At 41.9% G+C, this 19,212-nt stretch overlaps 2 protein-coding genes and 1 long non-coding RNA gene across 3 annotated transcripts; 1 reads left to right on the top strand and 2 right to left on the bottom strand.

The window, feature by feature from the left end:
- Positions 1-951: 951 nt before the first annotated feature.
- Positions 952-7,295, bottom strand: LOC139534951 (uncharacterized). The gene is made up of 5 exons (XR_011667045.1): positions 7,129-7,295; positions 5,770-5,871; positions 5,377-5,413; positions 4,657-5,259; positions 952-4,366 (listed from the first exon to the last, which is right to left on the bottom strand). It is a non-coding gene; the product is annotated as an uncharacterized lncRNA (long non-coding RNA).
- Positions 7,296-7,789: 494 nt separating this feature from the next.
- Positions 7,790-16,120, top strand: LOC139534935 (la-related protein 7-like). Its single transcript, XM_071334477.1, has 14 exons — positions 7,790-7,963; positions 8,075-8,205; positions 8,490-8,723; positions 9,057-9,157; positions 9,261-9,344; positions 9,435-9,599; positions 9,698-9,803; positions 9,970-10,332; positions 10,488-10,626; positions 10,869-11,017; positions 11,258-11,373; positions 11,488-11,647; positions 14,633-14,724; positions 14,906-16,120. Exons 3-14 carry the CDS (start codon positions 8,507-8,509, stop codon positions 14,981-14,983), a joined length of 1,770 nt encoding a protein of 589 aa, XP_071190578.1. The 5' UTR covers positions 7,790-7,963; positions 8,075-8,205; positions 8,490-8,506; the 3' UTR covers positions 14,984-16,120.
- On the bottom strand, positions 12,524-18,770 carry LOC139534938 (stabilizer of axonemal microtubules 2-like). Its single transcript, XM_071334484.1, has 4 exons — positions 18,442-18,770; positions 17,780-17,962; positions 17,444-17,643; positions 12,524-17,350 (listed from the first exon to the last, which is right to left on the bottom strand). Exons 1-4 carry the CDS (start codon positions 18,498-18,500, stop codon positions 16,311-16,313), a joined length of 1,482 nt encoding a protein of 493 aa, XP_071190585.1. The 5' UTR covers positions 18,501-18,770; the 3' UTR covers positions 12,524-16,310.
- Between the last annotated feature and the right edge of the window lie 442 nt (positions 18,771-19,212).

Genomic DNA, 19,212 nt, shown 5'->3' with positions numbered 1-19,212 from the left:
GTCAGCCAAAATTGCCTGATACTTGGTGGAATTCATTATGCCATCAATCTTAACCAGTGCCCCTGGACCTCTGGAATTAAAACAGCCCCAAAACATCACTGACCACCCTCCATATTTCACCGTGGGTATGAGGTACCTCTCCTTGTATGCATCTCTGTTTCGACGCAAAACATGCCGATGCTGTATCTGACCAAAACTTTCAATTTTGGTCTTATCTGACCAGAGCACCTTCTTCCAGTCATAATTTAAATGACATTTGGCAAACTCCAAGCGCTTGCGTCTATGTCTTGTGGTCAGAAAGGTCTTTCTTCTGGAAACCCTTCCAAAAAGCCTGTGGTTGTGGAGGTGGCGTCTGATGGTGCTTTTTGAAACCTGGTGACCCCAAGACGCCACCAAGGCCTGCAATTCTTTCACAGTGATTCTTGGGGATTTTGTTGCTTCTCTCACCATCCTCCCTATCATGGGAGGCAAAATGCATTTGCGTCCTCTACCCGTGAGGTTTTCAACTGTTCCATATTTTTTGCATTTTTAAATAATTGCCCTGACAGTGCTCAGTGGTATATTCAATCTTCTTGTAGCCATTACCAGATTTATGAAGGTCTACGACCATCTGTCTCTTTTTAACTGCCAGTTCTTTTGTTTTCTTCATGGTGTTGGATGACAGTGGGATATTGCATGTGTGTTACCTCATTTTTATACCCTAGTGAAACAGGAAGTGATGTAATGGCTCAATATAGTTCCTTAAGACTTAGATAAACTTAAATAAGTGGAATTTAATTTGTGGTTTAATTTTGGTAGATGTTATTTACAATAATCTTTCAGGGTGCCATTAATTGTGAAACCTTGATTTGGAGGACATTGATTTTTAATTAAATCAATAAATTATTTTGGTTGGTTCCATTGAAACATTAATAAAGTATTGTATTTCTCACATGTTGGTATTTTGAGTTTATCTCTATATTTATATTGTTTATATTTGTTTAAGCATTATTTGTGCATTGCCAGTCAGGGGTGCCAGTAATTTTGGAGCCCACTGTATATAAAGAAAACTGTGATAAAATAATAAATAGCAGTTAGATTTACGTATGCAATGGTCCTCTTCCCGGGGAACCTTAATCTGGTCCTGGGATTCCTTTGAGGGCTGTACCTCCTTTTTGTTGCGCCGCCCAAAGCACTTATTGTTTCAAAATAAAATGTCTTACTGAATGTAATTCTTAAAATGACATACTTTATTCAACAGCAACAAGTATAAAGTAATACCATTGAGAGGTTTTCATATTGTGTAGTAAGATACCAAAGAGCAAGTAATAAACACCCAAAAATTACAGCAAAACTCAATAATAACATTTCACTTAGACCCATTTCTGGTTTACCTTGAGGTTGAGTCTGAACTTGGAAATCTTTGGGAGGATCTTTGGGAGGAGGAATCTGAACATCCATTTGCCTTGTTTCACAGCCTGAGGAGAATTGGAATCACTCTGGGCCTGCTCCACAGACCCAGTAGCAATGATGGATGCCTCTCTGTCATGGATGTTGTCCTCCACTGTGTGACTAGAGGCTCCAGAAATGTTGTCCATCACTTGGTGACAGATCGCGCTTGTGAACAGATTCACTGTGTCATCGTAAATCTGCGAAGAACTAGAAGACACCAGAGAGCTACTACCATCAAGTACAGTCACTCGAGAAGTAGTGGAACTTGAGCTGCGGTGACTAGATGTGCTCGACGGAACATCGTAAAGGGAGACTTCCTGATCCAAGCCCCACAATGAAGGAGGGAAGATCAAAGGAAGCAGCAATTGCTTCACTAATTCCTCAGCGAACATGTAGATGAGTTTGGAGGAGAAGGGTTTCCCCACTTGGTTTTCCCTCCTTGCAAGGTTAAGCAAAACTGTGTCAGAGACACACTTAGCGACTGCCCCCGATTTGATTAGTGGGATGCTGTTCTGCGCCCGAATGAGGCTCTCAATTTGCGCAGCAAGGTCATGGCACAATGAGTGAATCTTCTCCTTTGAGATAAGTTCTTCTAGTGATGTAGATCAGAGTCTGGAGAAGTGATCTGCTGCATCACTTCAGGATCAAGATGTTCAAAGATAAAGCTCACCACACCATTCAGGGTTTTTCCTAGGCGACTCAATGAGGCCCCGAATGCAATATCGTCTCTTGCATCAATACATGTGCTTCTAATGACATGGAAGCTACTGTCCAGTAACTCAGTTGACATTGGAGTTCCTGGGAGAGTGTGAGTATTGTTCCATCTCTGAGACCTTGAGCCTTTTGAAGCAGTAGATAAAGAAGTTGAAGGCCTTTGAAGCTCTTGCCACTCCTGCTCTGTATCATCCTCACTGCAAACTGTCTCCACACCCTCCAGCATCGTTCCCACAATGTCATGGAGTTGCACCAGCTCCCGTGAGGTCATCAATTCCTCCGATCTGGTCATGTCCTCTTGGATGGCAAGCAAGATTTGACTGCTGCTTTTCTTGGCTTGCGTCATTGTAGCATCCGTGGTTTTTACATCTGGTTGATGATGCCGGATGAAAAACTCTCTCAGGTTGTTCCCCAGGTGCCTATAAATAGTCTGTGCTGTAGACCAAAGTTTAAAGTCAGAAATGGCAACACCACTTTGCCAGCTCTTGCTTGAAGTTTCAGAATAACTTGTGGTACCATGTAGAAGGGCAGAATCAGTTGGCTGTAGACTATCAGTTGATTCGGTGGTCTGCAACAGGCTCTTCATGTCTTTCACAACGGCTGCAACAACACCAAAAGCAGATGAGTCCATGCTCATAAAGGAAGTTGAGGAGGAATCCTGTTGAATGCCAAAATCTGATTGACTGACCCAACTAGTGTGGGACTCTGATATGCTGGAAATTCCCGAGTTGGAAAAGCACCTGACAGATTTAATTAGGACTTGTTTTGTTTCACAGCCTGTGTCTGAAACGTTTCACTGGAGAGTTCGCAAATTAATGCATTAGGAGAAACGCACAAACTCTCTGATGAAGAAGTTGCAGAACTTGCGGCAGAGATGACCTTTAACCAAGCTATGACGTGGTCCACAAACTCAGTAGCCAAAAGGGACGTATCCGATGACATCTTTTCATCTGAATATGTCAATTCTTCCTCAGGAACTTCTGGCTTGTAACATGACACAATTGTGCTCACAACCTCCTTAGTGGTAGAGTCGAGGTGAAGCTGAATGATCTGAGGGCTAAAAGCCATCATAGGTCTGGAGCTTTCGCTCTGATGTCTATGAAGAGCCACTTCTCCTGGTGAGTTGACCCCTGGAAGCATACGCTCACTCTTGTTGGAGCCAAATGACTTTTGGATAAAAGTAGGAGCAGAAATGTTTTTAGCTTGCTCTAGATTCTCCTCTTTGTCTCGATCTGAGCTGTTAGGGGCCAAAAGTCGAGAGTAAAATCCCCTCACCGTATTCTGCAACCTTTTAGAAAGGTTAAGGGCCACAGGTAGAGCTTTCATTTTTGTGAAATATGATTGTGCGATACATGTCATATCGCTCAGAAAGGAATCCATACTTTCAGAGGCTTCAGAACCTACATTAATTGTAGTTGTTAAAAGTTCTGGCATAGCTGTCAGATTCCTTTCACTGGCCAGATTACTTGAATGCTCAGGTGTGCAAGCAGACGTTTGTGCAGATAGACTTCTGCTAGACCTAATGAGCACTTCGCTAATAGCGTTAGTGGCTTCTGACTTCAATTCACCACTGGAGAATGTCTCAATGGTTGACATTACAGGAGATCTAAGCTTTTTCTCAGAAGGTGAAAGTATGAGGATGTTTGGACTCACCATGTTGCCAGAGGATACAGTCTCTTTCAGATATTTTTTCTCTGCTAGGGAGTCTTCCAGAAGACCACCAACACTATCCCTTGAAGCCAAAACTTTACTTTGTGTGTTATTTCTCGAAGCACATCCATTGTTCCTTGCTCTCCTCCCTGGCATTCTCTGGAGTTGACCATAACAGCCATGACCTCTCCTGTCAATGGTGCAAGGGAAGCCTCAATGTCCACATTCTCCTTAGATGGATTGGTTTTGGCTTGAGGAGCAGCCTGTCCAGTGACTCCAAACCTCCGCAACTTGGCACAACTTGGCCTGCATGGTATATCGCCTGCCAGTGTCACACAACACTGGTCTTGATTTACCTGAGCTGGAACAGGAGATGATCAGTGAGATGTCAGAGTTCACCTGACTCATGACATCTCTGACCACAGATCTGGTCAATCCAGGTGAGCCAGAAGAGCAGGATTGATCACCCAGCGTTTGGAGAATTGTGGCCTCTGTGATCCCAAAGAGGGCATTCAGAGGATCTGTCAGTCGAGCATCTCCTCCATGTGCCCTCTGCAACGATGTCTGGGAACTTCAAAACAAACACAAGAATTTATCAATCTTGGCTAATGTTTACATATTGATCTCTACAAATAAATACTTTAAACTCACCTAAATCACAATAATTATAATATTTAGTTCTCTAAAGATGTGGTGTCTGCCTTCTTACTTTACCATAAAAACAGTCGTTCATTAGCTTTTCATTCTTAGAAGTGTCATATGCTGTTTAATGTATGAAAAAGTTGGCTTGAATTCAGTATGTATACGGTGCCAAGATCAGTCAGGTCAGGCACACAGTTGAAGTGTGGTTGGTGAACATACCTTGTGGAAGAACGTGGAGTGGGTGTGTGGGAGCTGTAATAATGTCTGCCACTGCCGCTCGTCCTCAATTCTCTGTTGTGGTAACTGTGTTCACGGATCAATTCCAGCCTCTGTTCAAATTCAGTGGATGAGGGGTAGGGACTCTTGACCCGTTGACTGCACAGAGACCTTCCACTGCTGGGCCTTGTGGATAGATCTTTGTCATCAAATGTCACCATGTGTGACTGCTCAAAATCAGTGGCCGAGGGGTAGGGAGTCCTGACCCGTTGACTGCACAGGGACCTTCCACTGCCAGGCCTCTTAGGTAGACCATCTTCATTCAATTTCACCACATGTTCCTGGATGCTTGCAATGTTGGCGCACTCTGATCCAGTCAGCGAGGGAGAGGAACTAGCTTTTCCAGCGGCATCAAGCTCTAATATTTGTGCAAGTGTCGGGATGAGGATCTCTACCGCAATGTGGGAAACCGTTTTCGCTATCTTCCTACACATAAAGTAGACTCTTCCGTAGTTCCTTCCTCCTGTAAGAGTTGAATTACTGCCGCTCTGTTTTGGTATTTATCTGGATACTGAGCTCGGGGTGAACAGAATGCCACTGAGGGACCTAAAGCACAACAATAATGTTGTTTTTAAAATAATTAATCTGCACAACAAAACGAACACTAACAAAACAGTACATGTACTAGGAAAATAAATAGTTTAATATAGAAAAATCTCTAACCTTCTTCATTGCCTTGGTCTGCTGATTTCTTTTTGGCCTTCAAGAATACAGTTTTCAAATCACACATTTGTAACATCAAGTTAAAGCAGCCCATTATTTAGCCAATAGATAGCAAGATAGATTCAAACCTAGAAAATAACCCAAGTGGCCAGAGGACCAATCACACCTTCCTCTCATTCTTTCTATCCCATACAGTGTTTATCAAAATGAAAGTAATTAGTTTTTTTAATATGTAGAGATTCTGTAAACTTTTTGTTGAAAAGCTGTGAAGCTGTTGAAAGACATAGGACTGCCTCCTTTTCATCTGACATTGAATCAAGTTTGTAAAATGAAACAGGATAGATTAAAACCTAGCAAAAAAAATGTAAAAAATGACAAGAGGACCAATCTTACCTTGCCAGACGTGACCTTCTTCTCTTCCTTTAGTTGAGCATCTGGCTTCTCTGCCTTCACCTCCTCTTCCATCCCTTTCTCCTGGTGGCTATCTTCCAAGTCCTGTTGTAATCAAGTGTTGTTGTTATAATCATCATAACTAGCCTATTGCAGTTATCCTCAAAAGTCATTAAAAGTATTTTAAACCATGAAGCTTTTTATCTGTAGACATTGTAAAAAGTTGTGTTAATAAGACGGTAACACAAAGCTGCCAAAATAGACCTACCTCCTTTTTGTCTGACTTTGAATGAATTTGTAAAACGAAACCAAAAAGTGCAGAAATGTGTTCTAGTTATATGCTATGCCATCTAAGCACAGTCTGCACCAAGGACACAGCAGAGAAGGGTCTTTCTGAACTGCAGCCAAAGTACTCAAACAGGTGTTGGCCATTAGAGATCCTATTAAATAAAAGAATTCTAATTCCTAATTCTATGGTGTTGACCTTATTGACGTCATAATGATGGCATAGTGGACAACGGGTGGCCCTGCACAGGAATTTGAATGCAACCATTAAAAATAGCCTAATGTGATAAAAAAAACAATCTCGGTTGCAGTAATAATAAGGCCTATATGGAAGGAAAGGGGATACCTAGTCAGTTGCGCAAATGAATTGCATTCAATTGAAATGTGTCTTCCGCATTTATCCCAAACCCTCTGATAAGGCATAATAACTGGTTCCATCCACACAGTTAGACCTACGCGACAATATCACAGCTAAGCCTATGTGATATATTTCCTTCATCACATGCAAGTCAACATCATCTGCAAGTCAACATCACCTGCAAGTCAACATCACCTGCAAGTCAACCTAATAGAAGTTCAACTTGGTTGATTTCAAAAAGGATTTCTGCTATTACTCACAATTCTTTACGTCTACAAACCGTGTGTCGACTTTGTTACAGTTGTCAGCAAAAAAAAACGATGGTGTGAAAGTAGGACTACGTAAACAACACGAAAACAGACGCGATTGGAGATTCATTTTAAGAATAATTTTAATTGACAGCGACTGAATCGGAATACCGCGATCTCGCGTCCAGCACCAAAGTGCAGTGGACAGCAGTCGTCTCTCGTGCAACTCCATCCTTCAGTAATAGGCCTATAACAAAAAGTGGCGGGCTGCAGTTTGGGTGAAAAAACGAAGTAAAGATTGCCGCTTTAAGGCAAACTATGGGGGGAAATGACATGGGCGATAGCACTATCTGTCCGTTCTGATCTGGATGGTAGCGAAATACAAGGTTTTGCCTATATTTTGCATTAGGCAAAGTAAGAAATATTTTTAAATATAGCCATAGCTTTAAATAAACGACATAAGGCACTTACTTTTTCTTCATCCATCTCTGTGTTGAATTGCTGAAAAATGTTCTGTGGTGGGATGTCAATTAATGATAAAGGATGGTATAGGAAACCGAACTCGTCCTTACCGTAATACGTCATGTAGGCTACACAATGGTTGTACATGACGTAACAGAGAGATGGGCGTGTGTATGTCTTTGTGGGGGTTATCAATCTTTTCATGAAGCAAAATAAATGCTAAGATTTTAAAATAAAATAGTTTTGCCATAAGCATTCAAACATGCGTAAAAAAATAATAATAATCTCAATCCATAACATTTGTTGGCTCTATGGTTTGCTCACCATAGAGCCACCCATCCCTTATTAATAGGCCTATAGAAAAAAAGTGGCTGGGCAGCAGTGTTGTTTAGCTGGAAAACGAATAAGGATTGTAGCTTTAGGGCAAACTAGGGGAAAACAACGACACGTGCCCATAACACTATCTGTCCGTTCTAATCTAAATTGTAGCAAAATAGAAGGTTTTGATTATGTTTAGTTGTACATAACGTAACGATGTGTGTATGTGTCTATAGGCTTGTTCTACAGTGCAGCCGAATTCCGACTTACTGATCTACAATACAAAGAACCTTGCATCATAAATAACTCTCATTGTTATTTGTAGATCCGTCAGTCAGTCACAATTTACCCATGATACATTACGGTTTTAATCCTCTCGAACACGGCCAATTTGGCTGCTGCAGTATGTTTGTATTTCGCTCCTTTTTTCGTATTCCCGTGGAGGAAACGTCATCAACAAGAGACAAAATAGGTTTCCAAAGGAAAGCCTTTTTAGAGAAATACAGACCATCTAATTTAGCTTTTGGTACTATTACCTGTGTTTAACGCATTTCATCTGATATGTATAATCACATTTGTAATTTGGGTGTACTAATTTGCTAAAGTATAGTGTATTAACTAATTAATTATTCGTCAGGAAAGTTTGAGCGACTCTGACTGTTTCTCAACTGTGCGAGGACCTCACTCGAAAACGAAACACACACGCCAGTAGCTCTGAATTCTAAAATATAGCTAGCTAAATGATTACTTACTGCCGCAGATAATAAGGTAATGTCTTCTGTTTGATTTGCTACATTTTAAAATCTTTTGAAACAGCCATACTGTTATTTGTCAGACTGAGTAAGTCGCTAGGAAGTTAACGTTTAATTAGTTTGTTAGCTAACTTAGCTCGAAAGAGCTAAATACATATAACGTTATGCATGCACATTAGCTACATAACGTAGACTCCGTGTTCTCACTTGTAGAATTCAAAACACTAGATAACTAATGATGAATGAATGCCAATACCTTCAGTGCAATGTTACTCAGCCATGAGATATGATCATTCACAGGTGTAGTTAAACACATAATGGTAGACACAGAGGAAAGAGCCGTAGGTGGTGGTGGTGCCCTATCATCTACCATGAACCCAGGTGGAAAGAACAAAGAGAATGAGAAGAAGAAGAGGTCCCGTGTGAAGCAGCTGCTTGCAGACGTGAAGAAGCAGGTGGACTTCTGGTTTGGGGATGTCAACCTTCACAAGGACAGGTTTCTGAGACGACTCATTGAAGAGTCACGAGATGGATGTAAGTAGTTGTAATGGGCAGCATTTGGCGTCATTGTCCCATCCTATGTAGCTGTTGCCTTATCCCAGATCTGTTTGTGCTGTCTTGCCAACTCCTATGGTCATTGAGTTGACAAATGGCAAGACAGCACAAACAGATCTGGGACCAGGCTAACATAGCTGGAAACACCAACAATAAGTGTTTTGTCTATCTTGTGGTCAGGGTAGAATTTTGGCCCAGATTTGTGATGGCGATTAAGGGATACCATACAACAATCATCCTATTCTCACTTGTCCTGTACTGCTCCTTTGGGATTATGTTCCTGTTAATTAACAGTGGTTTTATTTTCTACAGATGTTGATATATCTGTTTTGACATCCTTCAACCGAATGAAAAATCTGACAACTGATTGCAAGTTGATTGCAAGGGCACTGAAAAATTCATCTGTCGTTGAGGTCAAGTATTACTGTACATAATCTGTTTTTCAGTTGCTGGTTGGAATTTTGTATTGAATTCTTAGACGTATGGTGTTCACTGTGATCTGTTTTGGTCTTTCAGGTCAACCTAGAGGGAACTAAAGTGCGACGTCAGCGTCCAATTGGAGAGGATCCGAAAGATGTAGACAACCGAACAGTCTATGTGGTAAATACCAGTTTTGTTCATGTTTGTCAAGTCATGATGTGGTCCTTTGAATACAAAACGCTATATTAAATAAATATATTTTTACCCCAGGAGCTTCTGCCCAAGAAAGTAACACACGACTGGCTAGAACGAGTGTTTACCAAATGTGGAAATGTGGTTTACGTCAGTGTGCCGAGATACAAAACCACGGGCCACTCCAAAGGGTTCGCCTTCATTGAGTTTGAGACGAAAGAGGAAGCACAGAAAGCCATAGAGGTGAGATATAAAGATTCCTCTGTAATGAATTTTGTGATCAAATGGATGTGTCCTACCTAGTAATAAGGTAGAGAACTAACCATGTTCTCCTCGTCCAGATGCTGAACAACCCTCCAGAGGACGCCCCCAGGAAACCTGGCATCTTCCCCAAGACCAAGAACAGGAAGCCTATCCCCGATCCACCCACCCTGAACACCACACTAGGTGGGTATTGGGAAGAATAAAGCATTGCTGGTTAACTCCAGAGTGACTACACACAATCACAACAAATGCATATGTTGGAAACTTTTTAGTTAAGTGCCAACATTTAAGTATCAAGTTAAAGCCCTTTACCATCTGTTAAACTACGGTGTGTGTCTGTTTTTTGCAGACGAGGAAGAGGAAAAGAAAAGGAGGAAAAAGAAGAAGTCCAGGGGCAGCACCAAAGAGGACGCCCCGTCACAGGCAGAGACAACAGTGGGCGGGGCTAAAGAACAGGAAATAGAATCTGAGTCTAAGCCCTCTGACAGGAAGAGGAAATGCACGGCCGAGGGTGCAGAGGTTGTAGCACCTGAGGGGGGCACAGATAAGGCCCCGGCCAAAAGGCTAGAGAAGAAGAGACGGCGGTCCCAGGCAGGGGAAAGCTCAGAGAGTGACGTCCAGGGAGACATGCCGGCCAAGCTGAGAAGGATGAGCGAGGGGGAGGAGGGCAAGGTGAAGGAGGAAGACGAGGTGAAGGAGAGCGATGGGAAAGGTAAGGATCTTCATTGTATTACTTGTGAACAGATAAAATCACTGGTTTTGGGTACAAGAAAATACATGTGGGCAGGTTTGACTAAATCCAGTCCAAAAGATGGTCTACTGGTCAACAGTGACAAATAATGCCTAATAGTAATCTGGTGTCTTCAGATTTGCCTGTCAAGGTTGAGGAGGAAGAGGAGGAGAAGATGGACGACTCCCTGCTAAAAGCTAAGAGGAAGAGGAAGAAGAAGCACAAGGAGAGGGTGAAGATTGGTGAAGAGGTCATTCCTCTCCGGGTTCTCTCCAAGTAAGAACCTTCATGCATCTTTATGACTAATAGCCTGCTCTCAGTCAATCAGACCAATGGCATTGATTTCATCTAAATAAATCCCTAATTAAATTGGTCTAAACCATAGCATCTTTATTGAACAATCCAATACCCCAGTGTTAGACAAGATATTGTTATTCAAATTGAGAGCTTGCTCTCTCGTTCTCTTCTTTCTCTTCCTCCTTCTCTCCATACTCTCCTTTTTGCTGTCTGGATGGAAGGAAAGACTGGCTGAAGTTGAAGGTGGAGTATCTGACCCTGCAGAAGAGGAGCATGGGAGCTCTGAAAGCGTGCCTGACCAAGTTCCGCCACAAGGGGGCAGGAGAGAAAATGGAGATGGACACCAGTCTCCAACAGAAACAGACACCTCGTTAGTGCCTAATAGTTATCCACTACTTACCTATCTGTCAGTAGTACAACTTCTGCATGTTTAAAACCCCTAGTACTCTCAAATAAACACCCCAAATATTGATATTGAGTCAAATGTTAGTTTGCTGTCCACATATTACATCAGAATAAATGCTGAAAATCTTTTGAAACCGGTTCCCATACAGTTGACCATTTCCAAACACAATATTATGTCTTCTTCACCATGTCTTTTTTTCCTAAGCTGAGGAGAGTAAGAAGGCAGGTGAAAAGGAGAGCCCCCTCGGCCCTCAGTTTGAGAGTGGCTGCATCGTCAGGATCACCCACACCAAACCGTTACCTGGCAGAAAAGTCATCAAGGTAGAGATGAGCTTTTAACGGTCTTCGTTTACCATGTTTATTACGCATTCATTGTTTCACATACAAATGATTAGAGCCATGTGTTCTTCTAACTCAAAGTATGTGTGTATCTAGGACGCTCTCTCTGAGGTGTCCCCAGTGGTGTATGTGGACACCCTAGAGGGGGACGCCGAGGGTCACGTCCGCTTCAAGACTCCAGCAGAGGCCAAGGCCATCATTGACGCTCGCACCGAGCTGCAGAACAAACACAGCTGGCAGCTGGAGATCCTCTCTGGTAGGCTGACTCTCCCACTACTACCACTATAGTTCACCAAGGGCCCTGTTCAAATAATCTTTATTTGCATCCTTCCTTCCTCCCTTCTTTGAGGTAAGCGCTGACATGACATGACTAGTGACAGCAACACAGAGGTAGCCTTGCTCACGCCTATCAAATCATATTAGATTAGGGATTTCTTCAAGGATGGGAGAAGGGATGGATGTATTTGGGAGAGTTCAAACGGGGCCATAAACTATTTACTACATTGAAAAGAGGCAATGGCTATATACAGTGCATTCGTAAAGTATTCAGACTCCTTGACTTTTTCCACATTTTATTACTTTACAGCCTTATTCTAAAATGGATTTACTCATCAATCTACACACAATACACCATAATGACAAAGCAAAATCAGATTTGTTGATTTTTTCCCCAAATGTATTAAAAATAAAATATTTTTTGCTTATTTACATATTAATTCGGACCCTTTGTTATTAGACTTGAAATTGAGCTCAGGTGCATCCTGTTTCCATTGATCATCCTTGAGATGTTTCTACAACTTGATTGGAGTCCACCTCTGGTAAATTCAATTCATTGGACATGATTTGGAAAGGCATACACCTGTCTATATAAGGTCCTACAGTTGACAGTGCAGGTCAGGTCAGAGCAAAACCAAGCCTTTGAGGTCGAAGCAATTGTCCGTAGAGCTCCGAGAGAGCATTGTGTCGAGCCACAGATCTATATATATATATATATAAATAAATAAATAAAAATCGGCAGTTTTAATCGGTATCAGCTTTTTTTGGTCCTCCAATAAATCGGTATCGGTATCTCTACGGTCAACCTCTATATGTATGTATATATATATGTGTAATAATGACAAATACAACAATACTGAATGAACAATGAACACTTTTATTTTAACTTAATATAATACATCAATGAAATCAATTTAGTCTCAAATAAATAATGAAACATGTTCAATTTGTTTTAAATAATGCACAAACAAAGTGTTGGAGAAGAAAGTAAAAGTGCAATATGTGCCATGTAAAAAAGCTAACGTTCAAGTTCCTTGCTCAGAACATGAGAACATATGAAAGCTGGTTGTTCCTTTTAACATGAGTCTTCAATATTCCCAGGTAAGAAGTTTTAGGTTGTAGTTATTATAGGACTATTTCTCTCTACCATTTGTACTTCATATACCTTTGACTATTGGATGTTCTAATAGGTACTTTAGTATTACCAGCCTAATCTCGGGAGTTGATAGGCTTGAAGTCATAAACAGCGCAATGCTTAAAGAGCTGCTGGCAAACGCAGTGAAGTGCTGTTTGAATGAATGCTTACGAGCCTGCTGCTACCTACCACCGCTCAGTTAGACTGCTCTATCAAATCATAGACTTAATTATAATATAATAACACACAGAAATACGAGCCTTGGGTCATTTAATATGGTCAAATCTGTAAACTATCATCTCGAAAACAAACCGTTTATTCTTTCAGTGAAATACGGAACCGTCATGTATTTTATCTAACGGGTGGCATCCATAAGTCTAAATATTCCTGTTACATTGCACAACCTTCAATGTTATATCATAGTTACGTGAAATTCTGGCAAATTAGTTCGCAACGAGCCAGGCGACCCAAACTGCTGCATATACCCTGACTCTGCGTGCAATGAACGCAAGAGAAGTGACACAATTTCCCTAGTTAAAAGAAATTCATGTTAGCAGGCATTATTAACTAAATATGCAGTTTAAAAAATATATACTTGTGTATTGATTTTAAGAAAGGCGTTGATGTTTATGGTTAGGTACACATTGGTGCAACGATAGTGCTTTTTTCGCGAATGCGCTTGTTAAATCACCCGTTTGGCGAAGTAGGCTATGATTCAATGATACATTTAACTGGCACCGCATCGATTATATGCAACGCAGGACAAGCTAGATAAACTAGTAATATCATCAACCATGTGTAGTTAACTAGTGATGATGTTAAGATTGATAGTTTTTTTATAAGATACGTTTAATGCTAGCTAGCACCTTATCTTAGCTCCTTGCTGCACTCGCATAACAGGTAGTCAGCCTGCCACGCAGTCTCCTCGTGGAGTGCAATGTAATCTGCCATGATCGATGTCCAAAATTGCTGATTACCAATTGTTATGAAAACTTGAAATTGGCCCTAATTAATCGACCATTCTGATTAATCGGTCGACCTCTAGTCCAGCGACGCTCTCCATCCAACCTGACAGCTTGAGAGGACCTTCAGAGAAGAATGGGATAAACTCCCCAAATACAGGTGTGCCAAGCTTGTAGCGTCATACCCAAGAAGGCTGTAGTTGCTGCCAAGGTGCTTCAACAAATGTGATTTTTTTCTTATACATTTGCATTTCTAAAAACCTATTATGGTATATTATGTTTAGATTTTGAGGGGGAAAAAACATTTTAGAATAAGGCTGTAACGTAACAAAATATGGAAGAAGTCAAGGGGTCTGAATACTTTCCAAATGCACTGTCATATCTTTGTTAAATAACAATTGCTGGTCCTGTGTAGCTCAGTTGGTAGAGCATGGCACTTGCAGCGCCTGGATAGTGGGTTTGATTTCCGGGACCACCCATATGTAAAATGTATGCACGCATGACTAAGTCCCTTTGGATAAAAGCATCTGCTAAATAGCATGTTATTATTATTATAATATTTCATACAGTAATGAATTATTATATATTATTATTCAATTGTTATATATTACGTTTTTCGAGTCCTCTTACTGCATCTTAATTTGAGGATCAAGAAAGCATATTCATGAAGGTATGTCCTTAACCAAAATATGTCTGACTGTTTTGGCTTCATTTGCTTATTAAGAGGAGAATGTAGCTGAATTATTTGTTGCACTTTGGAAAGAGATGTTTGGGTGAGTTTTCATGTGCTGCTGCGTTCCAGTGGAAGGGCTGGTGGTTACATTTGAAATGGACAATTGCTAATTTCTTCATTAATTTGTACTTGTAGGCGACCACGAACAAAGGTACTGGCAGAAGATCCTGGTGGACCGCCAAGCTAAGTTGAACCGGCCCAGAGACAAGAAACGGGGCACAGAGAAGGTAGAGTTCCCTCTATTTACATTTTTTATGGATTATTTACAAGTATCTCTAGCAGCACCCAACCATTTTCTTTTGAGGAAAACCATTTTTGAATGAGCATGTTGTTCACTCATATTATTCTAGGCCTTAAAATTGGTTTTAACAGAGCAATGTCTCCCTTTCATCTCTGTTTCTGCCCCAGCTCATTTCCAAAGCCGAGAAAATCATCATAGCCCGGGCCAAGGAGGCCACTAAGCACATCCGCTTCATGGAAGACTGATCAAGACTGTCAAGTTCTACTGTGCGTCCTCTCTTTTCTGAATCCTTTTCTTCCCTAAGAGTTTATTGAAATGTCGGCCATTTTGTCATTCCTAAATAGTATGATGTTTTTGTTTTACTGTTCATGAGTGGTACAAGCAGAGAGAAGCCATGGTTTTAAAATAGAATTTTAATAAGTCATGGTAACGTTGTGTTTATTTTTTAAACAGCCATTCTGTCCAATGTAGTTTCCAATGTAGTTCCACTAACTGGAAAGTTATGTATGGCTGCTGTTCTACAAGCAGAAAGCAGCTGCATTATTTAAATTGCGAATAGATTTGCTCACTAGTCTTCTTTGATTGTGTTGTAGTGAGAGCTGCCCAGATTTCAGTTAGGAAATATGAATGTATATATGCTGTACATAGGATTTCAAAACTTGCCCAGAGCTTTGCCCATGATCTGTTTTCTGTAACTGGTCATGGCACCGATAACCTTTTCTTTTTGAAGTAATGTACCTATTTTCTAATTAATAAAAATACATTTTGGTGGTTAAAGGCCCAGTGAAGTAAAAAAAAAAAAAAAAAGGGAATTTCCTGTGTTTTATGCATTTCCACACTGTGGTTGGAATAATATTGTGAAAATGCCCTTTTAGTTAAAGAGCTGTTTGAAATTTCTGCCTGTTTTGGTGGGATGGAGTTTCGGCCTGCCTGGAGACATCACCAGGAGATAAATTAGTTTATAGACCAACAAAGAGTTCCAAACCTCTCTGCCAATAACAGCTTGTTTTCAGTTTTCCCGTCCCCACTCAGACCACTCCCAGACGGTCTCTTGCTTGAGAAATTGCTCTTTGCTAAGAAGCTATTTTTGTTTCTTTTTGACCATTTTAATTGAAAACAATCACACTAAGGTACTTACCACCCTCACCCAGATAACACAGTAACCAGGATGGAGTGTTATCCAGAAATGATTTGATATTGAGATAAAAACAGCTGCATTGGGCCTTTAATGGACTGGCTTTTTATTCAGCTCATTAATAAAAACTTAATTGATTATATTGCTGGCACACACATTCTGTTGCATCTGGTGCGTTACTATGAGTTTTCCTATGCTAGATGGTGTCTGATCTTTTACGTTCGTGTCCACATTGTTAACTTACATTGTTTAAAAAAAATTGCAAAAAGCTTAACGATGAAATGTTCAAGTAAGAATTTGTGTGACCTCTGTATAAAATAAATAAACTAGCATTATCCCATTTTTTTTTATGTGACTATAAAAAATACCGAAGGTGCTCTATTTGAATAGAAAAATAAGAAAGTCCTCTAGCTAGCTATGTGTGTACAGGTCAGTAATCAGGACTCTGGTGCCCTCTTGGCTTGGTGGCTGGGGACCATGCAGCTCTTCCTGCTGTGGGAGTAAGGAGACTTCTCGCTCGTGGCTGCGGCCAGCTGACTCGGCCCTGTTTCCTGTATCGAGATGGTCCGGTACAGCCTGTGTCCTCCAGCCCCCATGGAGCTGTACTCAAAGCCAGGAGGACAGCCATCCCAGGCTGGGCAAGATGGGATCTCCTTGGGCTTGTTGGTGGGGCGACAGACAGAGTCTTCATTCATGGCCTGGGGGCTCAGCAGCGTCTGAGTGGGCTTGAAGCTAGTGGCGCGCTGGGCCGTCTTGGGTGTGTATGCTGAGCGGAAGGTGGTGGTCTTGGCGAAAGCCCCCTTGGGTTTCTCTAGCTCATCTGCATGTAAAGTGGGGCGGGGACGCAACATGTCCCAGGCACGGTAGTGCTCCTTCATGGTGGACCTGGTCTGGAGGGGTGCCCTGGCCTCCTTTGTCCAGGCCTCGACCGGGGGGCGAGCGGACTGGGGCCGTTGTTGGCACTCGTGGCCGACATAGTCAGCATGAGCTGTGGACAGACCAACCAAAGTGCCCTCAGTTGGGCAGTACTCCTCAGCATGGTGCCGGTGCTTGGGCTGCAGGGGCCAGGACTTGTACTGATCATGGAACTCGGTGGTCCCCTGAAAGATTGCCGGGCTGCTCTCCCAAGCCACCTTGGCCCTGAAGGGCTTGGCCGGCAGGCCCAGGTAGTTCTGCCTGTAGGTGGAGACCCCATTGAGGGGGGCGCTGGTGGGCCTGTAGACGGCCTTCTCCTTGGGCTGCCTGGGCTGGACAGGATGGGACATATACTGCATCTGGTAGTTGGTGGCGCCATCGAAGGGCAGGGTCTCTGGGGCGTCGGGGGCTGGTTTGAATCTCTCCCTGGCCTCGGCTGGGCCCTTGTAGCAGAATTCATCTTGATAGGTGGTGGTCACCTCAAATTTGCTGTTGTTCAACTTCAGGTTGTCACGCGTCCTGCAGGGTTGGACTTTCTGGGTGTGCCATGCTCGATAATCCTCTGAAAATAATAATTAAAGAGAGGACTTAGTTTCATTTGAAATCTATAGTTTATTGGTATTTGATGACATTCCCGAAGACACACCTACTGTACCTTTGTATAAAGACTGGGCAACCATTTTTGCTGTGGGCGGATGGTACCCATCTGGCTTGGTCACGATGTGCTTCTGAACAGGGTGAGTTGGGTAGTCCCTGACGTAAGTGCTGCTGTGTCTCATTCTCCCATCAGGTGGCACATTCAACTTGGTGACCTTTGGTGGCCTCTGGGTCACTTCATGGGCCACGTAGTCTGACCTGAAAGACATTAAAGACGTTACACTCATGACTTGCAACGTGCAGACTGAATGAACTACGCAAACTATTAAAGAGGGAATGTTGTCAGAATCAGAATATCATATTGTCCTTGATGAATTATGTGTTTGTCTCGTACCTGAAAGTGGTCATGTTGGATATCTTTCCTTCCATTGGCTGGTACTCATTCTTCGGCTTCTTGGCTGCCCGGACAACAGTGTTGAAGTAGGCAGGGTACTTTTCCTGGTATTCCGAGACCATGCCGCCTGGGATCAGGACACACGGCTCCTCTGGATGGGATCCTTGTAAACAGTGGTGCTTCCTACCAGGAAAAAGGGATTAAGTGTTGGGATTGGTTAGAATGGCCAAGAGAGTGTGTTGTTGAGAATATGCTTTAGGCCAAGTTGGTGTTCAAAACAGTAATGGAATGTAGTTTTTCTTATCAGAAAAATATTTCAATTATATTGATCTCCGGTTATTTTGTGTCTCTCAGCTACATTCAAATAATGATTTGCTCCCACACAGCATGGAAATCAAGTCTACAGCACTTAATTTTGATAATGTCGTTTAATCAGTTCAGTCAATATGTTTGCATTATTTTGGAAGGCATAGTCCTAAGCCTACCCTACCTTCAAGTAAACATGTATTGCAACCCATACTCAGTTTTTTCTTCCTCTCATCAACGATTTATCATTCATATAGTTTACTCTCTCTATCACCAGAATATAACTCGTAATCCATGCACGATCAAATAGGAACTCCGATGTATTAACGACCGCAACGTTTAAACATTAATCTTACCTCCTTGGCAAAGGTGGGCATCTCCAAATTCTGGATATACCTTGAAACATCGCCCTCATGGAATATCCCTGTGCATCTTTACGCTTTACACTCGGGCGTTGTGACCCAATCCATCGTACCCAAACAGCGTTGAAATTATTGACCAGAAGAACATGGATTGTGTTGTAGAAGGCTACAAATGAAGTGCGTAGTGACAGAGAGCGCTTCTAAAAATAAATGCACGTGGATTACTCCCTCTCTAACTGACGCGTTTGAATCACTGAGCGAAGACAGATGCGTCTTTGATGAGGATGAGAAGTTCTGGACGCGGCTGTGCTTTTGCTCTGTACTAGAGGATTATTTTTAGGGTTTTCGTGCTGGAATGGATTACATAAAGTCCAGCTACTTTTAGTAAACAAAAATAGTTACATTTAAATGAATGAACAGCAGATATATAGGTCATTCCATGTTCACTCCAATTGGAAATTAATGATTGAAATACACTGACGGTACAAAACATTAGGAACCCCTGCACTTTCCATGACATAGCCTAACCAGGTAAATCAAAGTGAAGGCTATGATCCCTTATTGATGTCACTTCAATCAGTGTAGATTAAGGGGCGGAGACAGATTAAAGAAGGATGTTTAAACCTTGAGACATGGATTGTGTATGTGTGCCATTCAGAGGGTGAATGGGCAAGACAAAATATTTAAGTGCCTTTGAACGGGGTATGGTACTAGGTGCCAGGCGCACCGGTTTGTGTCAAAAACTGCAACGCTGTTGGGTTTTTC

The sequence above is a fragment of the Salvelinus alpinus genome, chromosome 11 (genome assembly GCF_045679555.1).
Source record: "Salvelinus alpinus chromosome 11, SLU_Salpinus.1, whole genome shotgun sequence".
Classification (NCBI taxonomy): Eukaryota; Metazoa; Chordata; class Actinopteri; order Salmoniformes; family Salmonidae; genus Salvelinus; species Salvelinus alpinus.
The sequence above is the reverse complement of the archived record's forward strand: the minus strand, read 5'-3'. Positions and strand labels throughout refer to the sequence as shown.